The 15,661-nt window shown below is 36.8% G+C and overlaps 1 protein-coding gene across 1 annotated transcript in view; it reads right to left on the bottom strand.

Annotated features, from left to right (window-relative positions):
* Nucleotides 1-240: 240 nt before the first annotated feature.
* GRM1 (glutamate metabotropic receptor 1) overlaps nucleotides 241-15,661 on the bottom strand; it is a 211,197-nt gene continuing 195,776 nt past the window's right edge. The window contains exon 9 of the mRNA XM_026705629.2: nucleotides 241-2,498. Within this exon, the coding sequence (XP_026561414.1) occupies nucleotides 1,619-2,498 (880 nt within the window). The 3' untranslated portion in view covers nucleotides 241-1,618. The remainder of the gene's footprint in view (nucleotides 2,499-15,661) is intronic.

Genomic DNA, 15,661 nt, shown 5'->3' on the forward strand with positions numbered 1-15,661 from the left:
TTCCACGTCGTTGTAGTTGTGCTTTTAAAGTTGTAGCAACGTTTCAGCAAAATCTCATCTGCCATCATCAGGCATCAAGCCTGATGATGGCAGATGAGATTCTGCCAAACATTGCTACAACTTTAAAAGCACAACTACAATGATGTGGGAAAATACCTGAACAAAGCTGAATACTATATATATATATATATATATATATATATATATATATATATATATATATATATATATATATATATATATTTCTGAATGTTCTATTTAAGGTTTAATACTGCCATGTGCAAAATTTCTAAAAGAGATGCATTCTTTATTAATCACATTTCCTTAAATCACATGAAATAACAAATTATTGGAGCATTGATTATTTTCAACAGCATAATTTCACATGGCAAATATATCAGCAAAATCAAACACCCTGTTATAAGGGGCAGCTTAGCTTTTAAAAAATGCTTCAGCACAACATACAAATCTTCAAAGGTTTATAATATATTTTTAAACAATGTAATATAAAACATGATTGAAACAAAAAAATATTCATCATATATTTCTAGGACAATCCTCCAGTGGCAGTTATTAGATGTTACACATCACATGTTGTATACAGTTACATACACACACACACGCACACACACAAAGACAGAAACTTTCATTCTCTTGCATTTACTATGAATCTAATGAACCGCTATTAAGAACAACTTTTTGCTTAAAGTAGTAATTGTTGCTGAAAATATATAATTATTTTATATGTAGTTTCCATAGTAACACAAACAAACAATGTAATTACATAGCAATCTCATTGGATTATTAAAGTTGAGTCAATAACTATTGTTTTGCTACAGGGAATGTAGTGTTAACAGTCACCTGGCTTGCAGTCTTCTATCACAATGGCAAATCAAAGATTTCAAAACTGCAGGTATTCTGGACTTGATAGTATCAATATTTTTTTCTGTGACTTTCTTATGCTTTACTTCAGTTTTTTTTTAAATTAGTATACAAGGGGAGGGGGAATGCTAAATCAGTTTTTCTAAACATTCTTTATGAGCTATATGCTAACATGCTAGGTGACTTCCCCAACATAAATTTCAGGAGATGTCTTCCACCTAAAAAAGATTTAGCAAAATATATTTTCTCCTTCCAGGCAAATGTTGCTGCATTACAGTACAGTCTGCTGCATTCAATGGTGGTGAACATCCTGGAGACACAGCATGGTTTTCTTCTAACTTTAGCACGCAGAGTCATATTCAAGTGTTGTCAAGAGAGTATAGGATGTGACTGTGTGTTTGTGAACACTGTGTGTTACTGTTACGCTTTCTTTTTGCTATAGAAGTTGTACATGGGATTTGTGCTTTGTCAGAATTCCGATGGTCTTCTCAGAACACACTACTCTTGAGCACAACAATTTCCTTTAAAACAAAAATAAAACAAGCCACACACATAACAAGTAAAGAACTGGAGCCCTCTAATGGATTTAGTGCAGGATACAAATTTTTGCCTCACCCTATATACCATGCTCATTGGCCTTCCCTTGCCCCAGGGGGCTTGTGCTATTTTCTCCCTGTCCAATTAAAGCTCAGAGAGAAGACATAAGCTATTTGCTTTCACCAGAGCAGCTTCTGTTCTACAGTGTGGATGAGCTTTGCTTGTAATCGCTCAAAACAACAGAGGTGTAAGTTGCATTGGGAGGTATGCAAAGCACTGATTCGGACACAGGAGAACTGGGCACAGAACTGCCTGAAGCCACTGAATCTCGAAAAGGAGATGGAGGTGTCAGTGCTGGTGAATCTTCTAGAGTCAGTTTGCTGGTGACCTGCTCCTCTTCTTCCTCTTCCTCCTCCTCTAAATTTCCTGGCCTCTCATACACATAATCTTGGATAAGCTTAAACTTTTCGTTTTCTTCTTCCTCCTCTTCCTCTTCCTCCTCCTCTTCTTCTTCTTCAGATGGGAGTGAAACTGGCTCTTTACTGAAAGTGCCCATTTGTAGTGGCAATATCTGTGGCTGCATTGCTGGAGGGTGATATATGGGCCTCAGTCCGTTTCCTGCACCAGACACGGGCATTACAGCATTGAAATCAGGAATGCCCGTGGCAAATTTGTTGACCGCACCGTGCAGCTGCTCCATAATGGATCGCGGTGGTGGAGGCGGGGGCGGGGGCGGTAAGACTTTGGGACTCTGTATGTCCTCTGCTGCTGCCTGTAGTGGAGGCATCACCATCACTCTTCTGTGTACAACCATGGAAGGACTACTCATTTGGCTGAAGTGCACTGACTTGCTTGCTTCCTCCTCCACAACATTGTACAAAGTCTTACTGCTGATGTCCGAAAAAGTGAGGCTCTTGCTTGGACCTGGATAACTTTTAGTTAGGGGCTTGATCACTGCTGTCTGATTGCATCCTAGCTCCTTATTCTTCACATGCACTGAGAGCCTGTGCCACATATGTTGTCCCTTGGGAATTTCTCTTCCACCTGGTTCAGACCATGACACAGACTTGCCATTAGAACTGGAAATAAAATAAAGATGCGTTTATTTACATTTCCATAGGCAGATACAGGCAACCACAACACATTCATCCTAGGGAATCCCTCTGTTTTGCAGTCTTAGTTCCTCCGAGAAGCAACTATAGTGGGAAACAGCAACTGTTCTTAAATCTAGAAGTCTGTAAATGAAGGAAAATTATTCCCTGTTAGTTTCAGAGGTTGAGCAACATGTTGCAGAATATGCATGGCTGCCATCAGACACCGAAAGTAATGGATCTTCATTCCCTCCCCCTGTAATATTAGTAAGGAATAGCAAATGAACTGATCCAAGATTCTCTGTCCCCAGTTTTTACACTACCTGGGAGAAGATGCAGAGAAACATTGACAGCAATGGCCGTAACAAGCATATTGTTTCTTTAGTAAATGTTGTTAGGGTGAATGGGGTAAAACATTATTACTAATTATAAACAGCAGCTTTCTTCAAGCTCTCTTTCAAAAGTAAGCAGCCTCTCCATTTAAGGAGGAGAAGGGAAGGTGAATGGGAAATGGATGCACTCATCTCCTGCTCTGTTGTCAGCCTATGATTCTGAACAAACATAAAATAAGTGCATGCACATAAGACATAGTTTCCAAAAATGATGCAGAAACTCAACTTCAATCTTTAAAAAGCATTCAACTTTATAATATATAATCTTTAGTCTGTCACATTTGATTTGCATTTCACGTGCAACAGTTTCCACAACACATAAAAATTTGTCTGGTCTGGTAAAAACAGCAGAACAAAACTTTCTAGCTCCAATTTGTGGATGAGTGGAATTGCATTATTGCATATTCTCGTTCTTCTATTGAATTTTCTCCATTAGAGTCATGGAGGTACATGGGATTTGTGGACCTTTCTCGTGGCACATACATTATACTGTTGTACTTGCATACATACTGTGAAAAACCAATGTCACCACCTCTATGACCACAAATATTTTAAAACACAAATGCAGACATAACTAATACCTGTAGGTTTGTTATACGTTTAGTAAGTATAAATGACCTTAAATACTTGGGGGAAAGACGTCAAAAGCAAAGACTGTCTGTTTCTTTGCTCTAGGACTCCAACTATTTAGAAAAAGGATATGGAAGCATCAAGAAAGTATTGTAACGAGTAAGAACCAAAACAACAATGTAGGAACACGAGACATCAAGCAAGACTGTTACTCTGAGAATTTCTTGGGGTGATGACGGCTTACCAGCTGTATTAATTACAATGACAGCTTTAGATGGTTAGTGAAATTTTTTTTAAGGTACTGTATGTTATGTTATTAGACATCGTGGGAGCATGGGATAACAAAACAGTCCTGTAAAATAGCTTTAAAAGGCTGGTATTTCTGGTGTTTTTTCCTGTATTACATGGAAGTAAAATATTTTATTCTGAACAATGGACTGAAATGTGAGTGGTGCGTGTGTATGTGTGTATGTGTGTGTTCTGCTGCAGGGTCTGTGATGCTCAGAGTAGATATTGCAATTATCCTATGCTATATAAGCTAGATTTATGTGGGTGTATCTATTTAGTACCTTCTGATGCAAATCACTTGCTTTGCAATGCACTATAGCTTCAGTACATTTCTCAGTAGCTGATGGCATACTGTTTGGCAATGTAAATGCTGACTAGATAAATTTATATTTTATCTAGTGCTGTAGTTCTATGGATTGAAGCTGAGTTATTTCTCAAATGAAGGCCTATGTAGACATGCTCAGTTAGAAATAAATCAAGGCACAGAATGCATTTTAGATGGAAATTTGACTCTAGCTGCTATTATGTATAAGGCTGAAGTCTTTTAAATGGGTTTCACTGGGTTATTTAGTTGGAAAAGCTTGGTGGAAAGCTTCATGTACAGGATTTATATATTAGAGTTATTGGAATTTTTTTCTGTAGGAGAAAGTGAACCAAACTCCAAATTTAGATGGGCAAGGACTTAGTTCAAACAACGTATCCGAAAACCGGCCCAAGATGCTCTGTAAGATCCATGGAAATGGATTTTATACTTTTGTATAGGTATATGATATAATATAAAACACACTGCAATACAGAATATGTTGAACAGTAATACTGATTAATGCATATAAAAACAACACGTTTAAAACATAACATATGTCAGTATACACACACACACACAGACATACATTCTCTCTCTCTCTCCCTCTCTCTCTCTCCTTTCAGGTCAGTGGCTGACTCCCAGGCAAGAATTTATAGAATTACAGACTTACACTCCATTTCTGATTTTTTTTTCTCTCTTGGCAGCATCTTCAGAACTTTATTTTAAATCAATGTTGACAGGAACTCCAGTTCCTAATTTTTTTTTCATGAGTATTATATCACAACAAAAGTTTTAGCGATGACTTCAAACCTGTCCACAATGCTGATGGCTAATAATATACCTATTTCATTGGATTCAGTTTTGTGTGTCATACAATTTCCATTGTCATCTGACATACAAAGTAGAATCCAGTGAAATGGGTACACTATATGTCATATAATACTGAGGACGGTTGATAATTGCTTTTAAAATTTCCACTGATGTTCCTTATATTGGATGGTTTGTACATAATAACCTTATTTTTTCAGCAGCATTTTTCCCTCTGTTATCCTGCCTTACTTTCTTCTCTGTGTTTAATTTATTGCTCTTTCTCCCCTTAGTCTTCTCAACAAAATAGTGAAAGCAGATTCAATTCCATCAACATGATTTGAAATTTATCCTTTACTGCATAATCTATGTGGGTTCCCCCATGCAACTGTTTTTTTAAAATGATAGTTTTTCTTGCTATATCATTGTTCTACTTAATAAATAAGTTTAACCCAGATCTAATCTGTGACTTTTAAAACTTGCTTAGTTGCAAAACTTTTAATGTGATAGGAAAGAAGAACCATATAATAAGTAATGATTACTATTGTCCCACTGATTCATTTTTTTTTTGTCTTCCAAAATTCTAATATGGCCAACTACATGAAGTCATGTTCATCAGTGAGTAATTTTTGTATCTGGCCTACGATTGAGTATTTCTGAAGCCTGCAGTAGACAGGAAGAACTGGACACAGCCAGGATGCAGCTGAAGCTGATAGAGAAAACGGATAGCTGTCATTAAAAGAAGACCCATTCAGCTCCATGCAAAACCACGAACAAGAAAAACTGTGGGCTAAATTATGGGAAATATAAAATGAACAGGTAAACTATTTTTTCCCTTTTGCAGTTCAGCCAGAAGATGTTGAAGTGACAACCATGAAAAACAGAAAAAAGTTCCTCCAAAAATTATTTGACAGTGTCCTTGAAAGAATATATGGACGAGCAGGTCAAGGCAGTGTGAAAAATGGGACACATACACGACTTTTCTATCATTAATGGCATGCACCATTATTAGAAATGAGAAAGTCATGAGAAAGAGAAAGCAATGGGTTAAAAAAAGATACACCACTGTTTGTCATGCAGCTTTTCTTACACATTCACTGCAGTTTGGGGTTTTTCAAAGCTGCACATGTGCCGACGGACACTGGCTGGTGGGCGAGAATTCTGGCTGCCTCTTCCTGAGGATTGAAAAGAAAAAGATACCCAATGAGTGGTTATCCACATCCACATTCAGGGCAGTTGTACCACTCAGTAGGGTGCTGTGTTCCACCTTCCTTGGACGGCTTGCCATTCCTCCACCATGTCTGCATTTACTCAGGTTACAATTCTATGCTTGCTAACCTGGGAGAAAGCCTTACTAAACTCAAAGGGACTGCTTTCCAAAGAGATTTGTGCAAGAGTTGCACAGGTCATGGTTGAACTGCTTCCGTGGTTTCACACTTACTCCATAGCTCTTTACACAACATTCTTCTCTCGATCACCTTCCTTATGTGCCTAAAAGCCAATGTGGAAGTGCAAATAACCTTTGAATAGGTTGAAATCTGTGCTCCCCTACAACACTGCCTCCAGGGGCACCCTTGACATGTTGATGTGCACTCTCACTGTGCTAAAATGGGAGAAAAATATTTCTTAACCTATTCAATCTCCTGCGAAAAATCAGAGATTAAATGAAATGCAGTTCTAGCAAATGATTATAGTGTGGTGGGTAGATCAGAATACACTACAGGTCCCCTTAAACAGTTTGTCTGGCTTCCCATGGTGAGGAAAAATTAATCCCAGGCAAATAAACATTTCATTTTTCTTCTTCACTGGGTCCAGTAGTTCTTAATCTTTTCTTCACCATGGACCAGAGGTGGTATTCAGCAGGTTCTGACCAGTTCTGGAGAACTGGTAGTGGAAATTTTAAGTAGTTCAGAGAATCGGCAAATACCACCTCTGACTGGAGATTTTACAGTATCCTTCCCCTGCCATGCCCAACAAGCCATGCCCATAGAACTGGTAGTAAAAAAATTTGAATCCCACCACTGCCATGGACTTCTTTTAAATACCTTGGTGGCCATGGACCATGGCCACAAATCCCCAAGACTTAACTCAAGATTTAAATCATAACATTTTTTCAAGCTTTTGCGGACCACTTATGATGACATCACAGCTCTCCCAGAGGTCCATGGACCACTGATTGAGAACCACTGGCTGGGATTATTAATTCAGCTGAAGGAAATAGGTGGATGGCTAAGCCAGAGAGATGTAAGTTGGTTAATAACTTTTGTGGATTTTTCTGCATGTAATGTCGCAAATTTTTAAGGGATTGGTATAAAGTATGGGTGCTTCTTTGCCTATGGACTCCAAAAATTATTTGACTATGGACTGATTATTTCAAAAGAATGTACGTACAGTATAATGGTTATTTGAAGAGTTGATAGCTTTACATAGTGTACAGGGTCCTCCATTCCTTTATCACATTTTCATCATTTGCTCTTGTCAAATGCCCTATTTTGGCCCACATTAATGAATATGCTAATCAATGATTTGCTAGGGAAAAAAATAGTTATACCACTGTCAGACGTGTTATGAAGATGACAAAAATAGATGAAGTAAATAGAAACTACCACTTACCTGTTGGTTTGTAACTTCCAACCCCGATAACATACTAAATTGTTGTGTAATATTATGAAATGCTCATAAATTTTCTATGCTCCATATACAATGTTTCCAGAAGGAAACCACTGATCTTTATTCAAATGGTAGTTTGATTACCACTTCATCAATTAACATACATAGCCCTTTATTTTTGCTACTCTGCTGTGATGACATTTTATAATAGAAGGAGGCATATGTTATGATAGGAAAAGCAAAGAGGTGGCAAGAAAAACCTGGCTGTGTTCACACAATATATAAAACCTGTTCAGTGAATTAACACCTTTTCCCTGGGTAATATACTGACTTATAAGTTAACCAACAGAAGCAAGCCCCCACCCCCCAAACTGAGATTCAAACTAGTCATGGTCACATGAATAGTGCTGATGCTAGGCTTTTTCTGTCTAATCCTAGCCTCTTCTGTAGCAGATAAAAGATGATTTCCAACCTGCATGGAAAGAGACAGCTGCCATTTCCCCTTGGACACATGATGAAATATTACAAGTTTTATTGACCACACAAAAGTGAAATGTGAGAATCTTACAGCTGCATAAGGTGTACACATTTGTACACGGTTTCAAATAATTCTGCTGCTTAAGCCGCTTTAAGGCTAAGGGTCCACCTGCAGGAAAAAAACTGGGATAAGGTTGGATCTGAGGAAAACATATATCAGAAGTCTAAGCAATGACTCTTGTATATTGAAGTATTGATAATTCAAGCAAACATGGTTGTTTACTGCAGCAAGCATCCATATTCATGCACTGGGAGACATTTGCCTTTATCTAGAAAATACTGCAGAAGAATCTTTATATCAGAGATTGGTAAAGTGATTTCTATAGACATCATGTATTTTCTTTCCATTGCTCTGATCCAGGCCTTTATCTGTTTCTATGGTTTTTTAAATCAATCAATCAATCAATCTGATATATGGGACTGACAAATGGAAGGAAAACTCCAGCCTCCAAGTATTGTAGTTGCCTACAGCGGTATCTTTGGACCAGATATTTAGCTTTAAAACTAGGCTCTGGAAAGATATGGTCAAAAGAGAAATTAGTTTTAATATGCATGTGTCATTCTAAATTGGATTACAAATTATGAATAAAAGTTTGGTCTCCAGAGAAACAAATAAAAAGAATTCTGTGTGTAATTCATTATTAAAAAGATACATTTCTAAATATCTAACTTTCTTCCTTTTGCTTGCTTTATAAATATTTACAAGTCTACCCTTACAAGGGAATGTGATATGATATCTAGTCAAGCAAGAAATTAAATTATGTGGACATAGGCACTCATGCAAGAACAAAGTGAACTTTCTATTCTAATTTTCCATTGTAATGCATTTACATCCTCTACCTTGGGAACACAGAAATGTCAGTTAGTTATAAGCATCATTCACGAGTCCTGGTACATCTTCGTTCTTTCCTAAATGCTTCATAATCCAAGTGTGTCTCATGCTACAGATTTAGACAATAAATCAGATGTTTCAGTAACAAATGATTGCTTCAAGGAAGAAAAAGAGGAGCATATAGAACAACTAGACACAAGGACAGTTTCTCCCCACATGCCATCAATCTGGTAAACAACTAATTCCCACAACACTGTCAAACCATTTACTAAGGCTGTATTACTATTCTTCTTCTCATCCTTCCTATTACCTATCTCCTTTTCTACTTATGAGTATAACTTTGTTTGCTAGTATCCTTACAATTTATATTGTTTTTAATTTCCTAATATGATTTTTTGATTGCTTATTTAGTATCCTTTGACTACCACTAAGTGTTGTATCTTATGATTCATGAAGAATGTATTTATAATGACTATGATCATGATTTATCACTTATATCTTTTATGTACACTGAAAGTTATGCAACAAAGACAAATTCCTTGTGTGTCCAATCATACTTGGCCAAAAAATAATTCAATTCAATTCAATTCAATTCAATTCAATTCAATTCAATTCTATTCTATTCTATTCTATTCTATTCTATTCTATTCTGTTCTATTCTATTTCAGCTGCTGACTCCTGAAAGAGAAACAACTCTTTGCATAAGAAGATAGTTCCTTATGCAAAGAGCAAAAACATCAGAGATTAGATTAACTCAATGTTCTCCTGCGTTTTACTCTGTGAGATAGTTTGCTCTACCAAGGGAAGCATTGCTGCTTAGATTTAAGACAAATCAGACATTACATCAGTGGGTTGAGCAGAGAATAATGATCACTTGCATACTTAAATTAAGGTATAAGCCACAGCAGTATAGACCCACTTTGCATGAGCCCTATTTCAGAGCAAATCAGGTTCTCTTCCCCAGTCTCTTCTAACTGTTGTGGTTTACTATGCATTCTGTTTGTTGGTCTGGTAATGTACACACTTGCATTTAATTTTTTAAAAGCCCTCATATGCCTCCCCTACTTTATTTCTGAACTGAACTGAATACCGAACTGTTTCTCAGGGAAAACAAACAGGGATTTAATTATAGTATTTTTTTTTAAAAAAAGCATATGAATACCAAAAATCAAAACTAGATAGCATGGATAGACCTTAAGCGCAACAAATTTCTCCAGTCAGGGTCTTTTAATTCTAAGCCAGAGATATCTCTCATCAGAAGGCATGGTGGGAGTCTGGTTTTGCAGTGGCACATTAACTCTTTCCCCATGAAAACATCCAAGAACTGTTCCCAGAGGCCTCTGAGGGACCTGCTTCCCCTGCTAGGGGCAGCTTCTCTACCATTTTTGCCCAAGTTGGGGCCCCAGCCTCTACTCCTTTCCTGCATAATAGCGCTATCTTTATTGCTTTACTACAGCTCAGCAAAATACATGACCGGTCCATTCCTGCAGTCTTTTCCTCATTTAACAATTGACTTGCTTAGCAACAGAAATTCTGGTCCCAATTGTGAACGCAAGTCAAGGACTGCCTGTATTGGAGGAAGTCCAAAAGCAAAGAACAGCAATAGGGGAGAAGCTGAGCGGTGCTCTGCACTAGGTGCTAGAGAGACACAGAAAAAGATAAATCGATTGGAGAGAACGAAGAATTGGAAGCATGGGAGAAGTGGTATTTGTCTCAGGCTGACAGGATTTCTGTAAAATGAATGAGCAAAACCAGTGGGAACTTTGATTGTATTGTTCCAGCCACCATCCTGACTTTTGTGACAATATCCTGTGGATATCCCTGAAGGCTGAGCTTCAAAATTGTTGCTCTCTTTTTCATATTTTCTTACAAAGGTACAATACAAAAAGTGCCAAGGCTTTCTGAATGTCCTGATATTAGTATCATACCAAAAGGGGAGTTATCAAACAAAATCTGTTATTCTTTCCCCCTTCTGTCTTTTTAAACTTTGTTTTTATTGTATTTCCTTGCTTTAGTTGTTCTGAGCTGCTCAGCGTCAGTGGGAGTCAGTGACATACACATTGGATCAATAGATCTAGAAAATGTCAATTTTTGTTCTCTGAGATCTGTGAAAAAGATGGAAATTCAGCCAGCAAAGCCAAAAGAGATGTGATTTGCCAGAGAATTGATACATATTTAGTGCAATATTTATACGTCATAGTGTGGAATGCTATAGTACTTGTATAACAACATACAGCATTTATTAAAACCAAAAGGCTGGTAAAATGGAATAATAGTAACTACATGATTATCAAAATGTTAGAAAATATTAGGAAAAATGATTTTGTTTTAATACTTTGGAAATTAAAAGCAAAACAAACATATTTTGACAGTTGGCAGTAAACTGAAAAAGCTAACAAAAGACTTCTGCTGCTGACAAATGAAGATGTCAGATAAAAGTATTTATCATCTCATGAAGCTAATGTGTTTATTTATTATAGAACTCTTAACTGCTCTGAGTGAACCCATGGCATTTTAAAAATATTTATTTATTTATTTACTTTCTTTTTAAAAAAATTATTAAATTAACATTAAAAACAATTGAACACAGTGTGACTTTCTTGGCCATCATTTTGGCCATATATACTACAGCATAAGAGTAGATATAACAGTTGATTTTTCCTTTTTTCCTACGTTGTTAATTTAATGTTGATTACATATTTGTTTCTATTTACATTTATATACATATTTACAACCTAGTTTCTTCTCCATCTCCCTTTTCCCCTTATAGTCTTTATATTCATTTTCTTTAACTTACAAAACAAAAAAAATTCATTCCTATAAAGCATCAACGATTTCTTCTTTTCCTTGACTCCAACCTTTGGTACATTTTGCTCCAGACTTCATAGTACTCTCTCTCAGCCTTATCCTTAATTTCTTAATTTTTATTTATTTTCAATAGCCTTCCAATTCAACCAACTTACTCTGGTTAATAAAAAAAATGGAAGAGCCTATAATATATGAGGTGACTGACTGTTAGCAAGTATTGGGTGTACTGAGAAGTACAGGGGCAGGTTTTATTTGAGTGAGCTTACTTACTTCAATTAATGTAGAAATGTGTTTATAGAAAAAAGTGGGTCCAAGGAATGCATGGGTTAACATGGTCTTTCCTGAGAAAAGCCCTCTTTTCTTTTAACACTCATTTATTGGACCAAGGATACTTAACCTCCATATCCCTTCTCCGAAAAATGTATTAAAATTAAAATGCATAAAATCAAATACAAATCTATAATAGACTGCATTGCAAAGAAAAACCATTTTATGGAAATATAGTTATTAAATTGCTTAAAATGAGAAAGGTAGTAATATAGATGAAAATAAAGCTGTCGTTTCTTTTCCTACCCAAGTTCACGGATCCTGTACCAAGCAGCCACTCTTACTGAAAGTCATGAGGTGGGGAACGATGGCCCTTTTATAACTTGTGGACTTCAAATCCCAGAATCCCAAATTCAGCTGACTCGGGAATTTTGAGAATTGAAGTCCACAAGTCACAAAAGGGTCACCGTTCCCCACCACTAACGTCCTAGCTGTGGAATTAATGCATAAGTCCTTTTGCAGCCAAAAGCTAATGGGCCTTGGTCTCTTTGTAAACCGGGCTGGTTCTTGCCCTTTCCAAGACAAACTCAAACATACACACATGCACACAAAATCTCCACTGATTCCTCCTGTTCCAAACAAACATTTCCAAGACGTTTAAAATAAATCTTTGTCCCAAAGGAAATACTTTTTTTTTGCTCCTCCATTAGACCGCCAATATGACTTTTCAAATCCTTTCATAGGCAAGTCCCAGGTGCCTAGGCCTTTTCCAACTTGGCACTAGCAGTTCCTACAAAACTCTAGAGGCCTTGCATTTCAGAACAATTGTCTACCCACCCACAAGATGGGCCGCAATTTTCTATACAACTTGAAATGCTGTGTGGCGCATTACCGTTGTCAAGCAATTATATCACTGAAATGAACACTACATTCCTAAGTATAAACCTCGAAGAAAATTGTGCCATAGAGAATTTCTGAAGTGCATTGTTAAGTTCGGGGTGAGAATGGAAGTGAAACTAGAGTGATCTTCAACAAAGCTCTTTATTTAAGTTCATACAAACAACAGCAACAGCCTGGCTCCTTTTATAGGAAGGGCTCCTTTTATAGAAAGCTGTCAGCCTGTCAATCAATCAGAACAAAGTATTTTTCTGCTTCAACAGGGGACCTGAGTGAGAACTTCAGTCACTAACTTCAGCTACTTATTTGAATACGTAACATGCATAATAAGTTCTGAGGCATATAAGAAAGTCCATATAACGCCTATTCATTACATTTATCAAGTCTCAAAATATGGGCAAATGTTTCTCCAACTTAGCGTGTTTTGACCACCAAGAACTGAGCCAAAGCAACTGTTAACCCATTGCTGAATAATAAAATAATGCCAGTCACCTAAAAAAAAGTCTTATTGAAATTGGATTTGGCAAATACCTACCTTGTATTGTATCTACCTTTGGAGGCAAGATATTCAAGAAATTGTAGCAATTAAATTGCAAACATTATTAGAAGATATTGATTTCTTTTTAAAAGCCTATGTTCAGCTGGTCCACTTCAGGGACAGAATTACTCTTATATATTCTTAGAGATTATTTCTATAGAAAAGGGAACTAGGGATAGAGAAAGGAAATATAACCTTCTTATGCTTGCTGCTAAAATTCTTCTGACCAATCTCAATAAACTGGAGATTGGAAAAGTATTTTGCAACGATTCTTTGTAATTTTTAATAACCAGTTCCAGAGTGTTCTTGAATAGAACTTCACCCCAAATGCTATTTAATATGTATGTGATGGCATTAGAAGGTCATTAGAAATCTGAGGCATGATGTCACTGACATGTAAATGATATCCAGCTTTTCTCTAGTACATTTAAATTGGCTACTTCTCAGTACTTGCACATATTGATGGTTTGGATCACAACAAATTGTTACACACTGAATGCTAATCAGTGTTTATAGAACTTGGGGAGTTTACAGGCCCAGGGTAAAAAAAGAAATAGGAGCATCTTTATTTCACTACTAATGTATTTAGGTAATTTCCATAGCAGGAACATACACTATACATTTAATTGGTGCATCAGCTATGTCCTGCCTTGAAGAGTCATATTTTTACCACAGTAATGCATGGATTATTAACTTCCGTCTTGGATTGCTGTGTGGCTCTCTATTTGGATCTGTGGTTGAAGCTGATGCAGATCTGATGCAGAATGTAGTAGAAAAGGGATGGACAATGTACCACGCACAGGAAACTGTGCAGAGGTGGTATTCAGCAGGTTCTGACCTGTTCTGGAGAACCGGTAGCGGAAATTTTGAGTAGTTTGGAATGCCACCTCTAACTGGCCCCACCCCCATCTATTTTCTGCCTTTTGAGTCCCAGCTGATCGGCTGGGTTTTCTTTTGTTGCCCTGCACAGGAGAACGAAGCTGGAAAGCAGGTTAGTGGGATAGGGAGAGAATGGGGATTTTACATTATCCTTCCCCTGCCACACCCAAGCCACACCCACCAAGCCACATCACGCCCAACAAACCACACTACGCCCACCAAGCCACGCCCACAGAACCGGTAGTAAAATTTTTGGGACCACACCACTGGTTTAAAATTTTTATTTCCTACCAAATCACCTTTCATATTTTGTTGTTCAGAAACAAAAACCTTTATAAAAGTCCAGGAACTGAAATATCTTTTCCTGATTATAGTCTGTTGGATTACTATAGTTGCCAAGGGAGATTTTATTGATGATGTGATATTCTGCAGACAGGCAGTCACACAGAACTGGATGCTTTCAGCTACTGCTTCTGTTCCCCAGTATATTCTCACTCACTATGCACAAAGTAATATCTCTGTTCTCCTTGATATTTGATGCTGTATTGATATTAGTAATATTTATTGTAGAGATGCTCTATTGGTTTTTTTATATTCAATTTGTTACATTGTATGTTATGTACCACTTAGGGATGATTTTAATGATGAGAATAAATTTCAAGATAATAGTAAAATAACAAATCGCCTTTAGATGGTGCCAAACCAATCAAGAGAGATAATTACATTCAGAGGGACTATGCGTTGTTAACAAATAGAGTCAAAGAAGCCATGAGGAGCAACAAAAAAAAAAAAATATTTGGAAAGTGGACACCTTGCTCATGTGGATAAAAAGAGAGAGAGAATACAGACTTGTTCACAGTCCAAACAAATGGAAAGTAAAATGCAAATCAAAGGGAGAGGAAGAAAAGAAAACAATGTGCAGTGATATTATTTTTTACAAAATAAGACATATAACCACTTACAGGGAAATTTAATCTCAAAATTATTGGCCTTTTAACAAACACCCCACATCTTTTTATTGTCTAAGATTGGCCTCTGCACCACCCAATGATTGAAAACAAACAAATGGAACATTAACTTTTAAAAAGGATCTGGGGATTCAGGAAATTATAGGTCGGTTAGCTTAACAACAGTTCCTGTAATACAGGGAAGCTTTATTAAGGACAGATTACTAGCATATTAAGGACACTAAGTCTGCAAAGTTTCAGCTGAGTAATTTCAAATGATTCACTGTGGTACATGTTTTAAATTCCCCCTTGGCACCTTTTTTTTAATAAGGCAAGAAATAGCAAGGAAGAAAGAAGTAAAATACTGCAACCTCTAAATTCTTAAGCAAAAAGCATATGCAGTATTGTACTGAACCCAAGCAAACTTTATTCTTGAGGCTCATAGGAAAATTTAGCTTCTCCTGGAAATAATGCA

The sequence above is a fragment of the Pseudonaja textilis genome, chromosome 1, assembly GCF_049901715.1.
Source record: "Pseudonaja textilis isolate UNSWEBS1 chromosome 1, rPseTex1.2, whole genome shotgun sequence".
NCBI classification, from domain to species: Eukaryota; Metazoa; Chordata; class Lepidosauria; order Squamata; family Elapidae; genus Pseudonaja; species Pseudonaja textilis.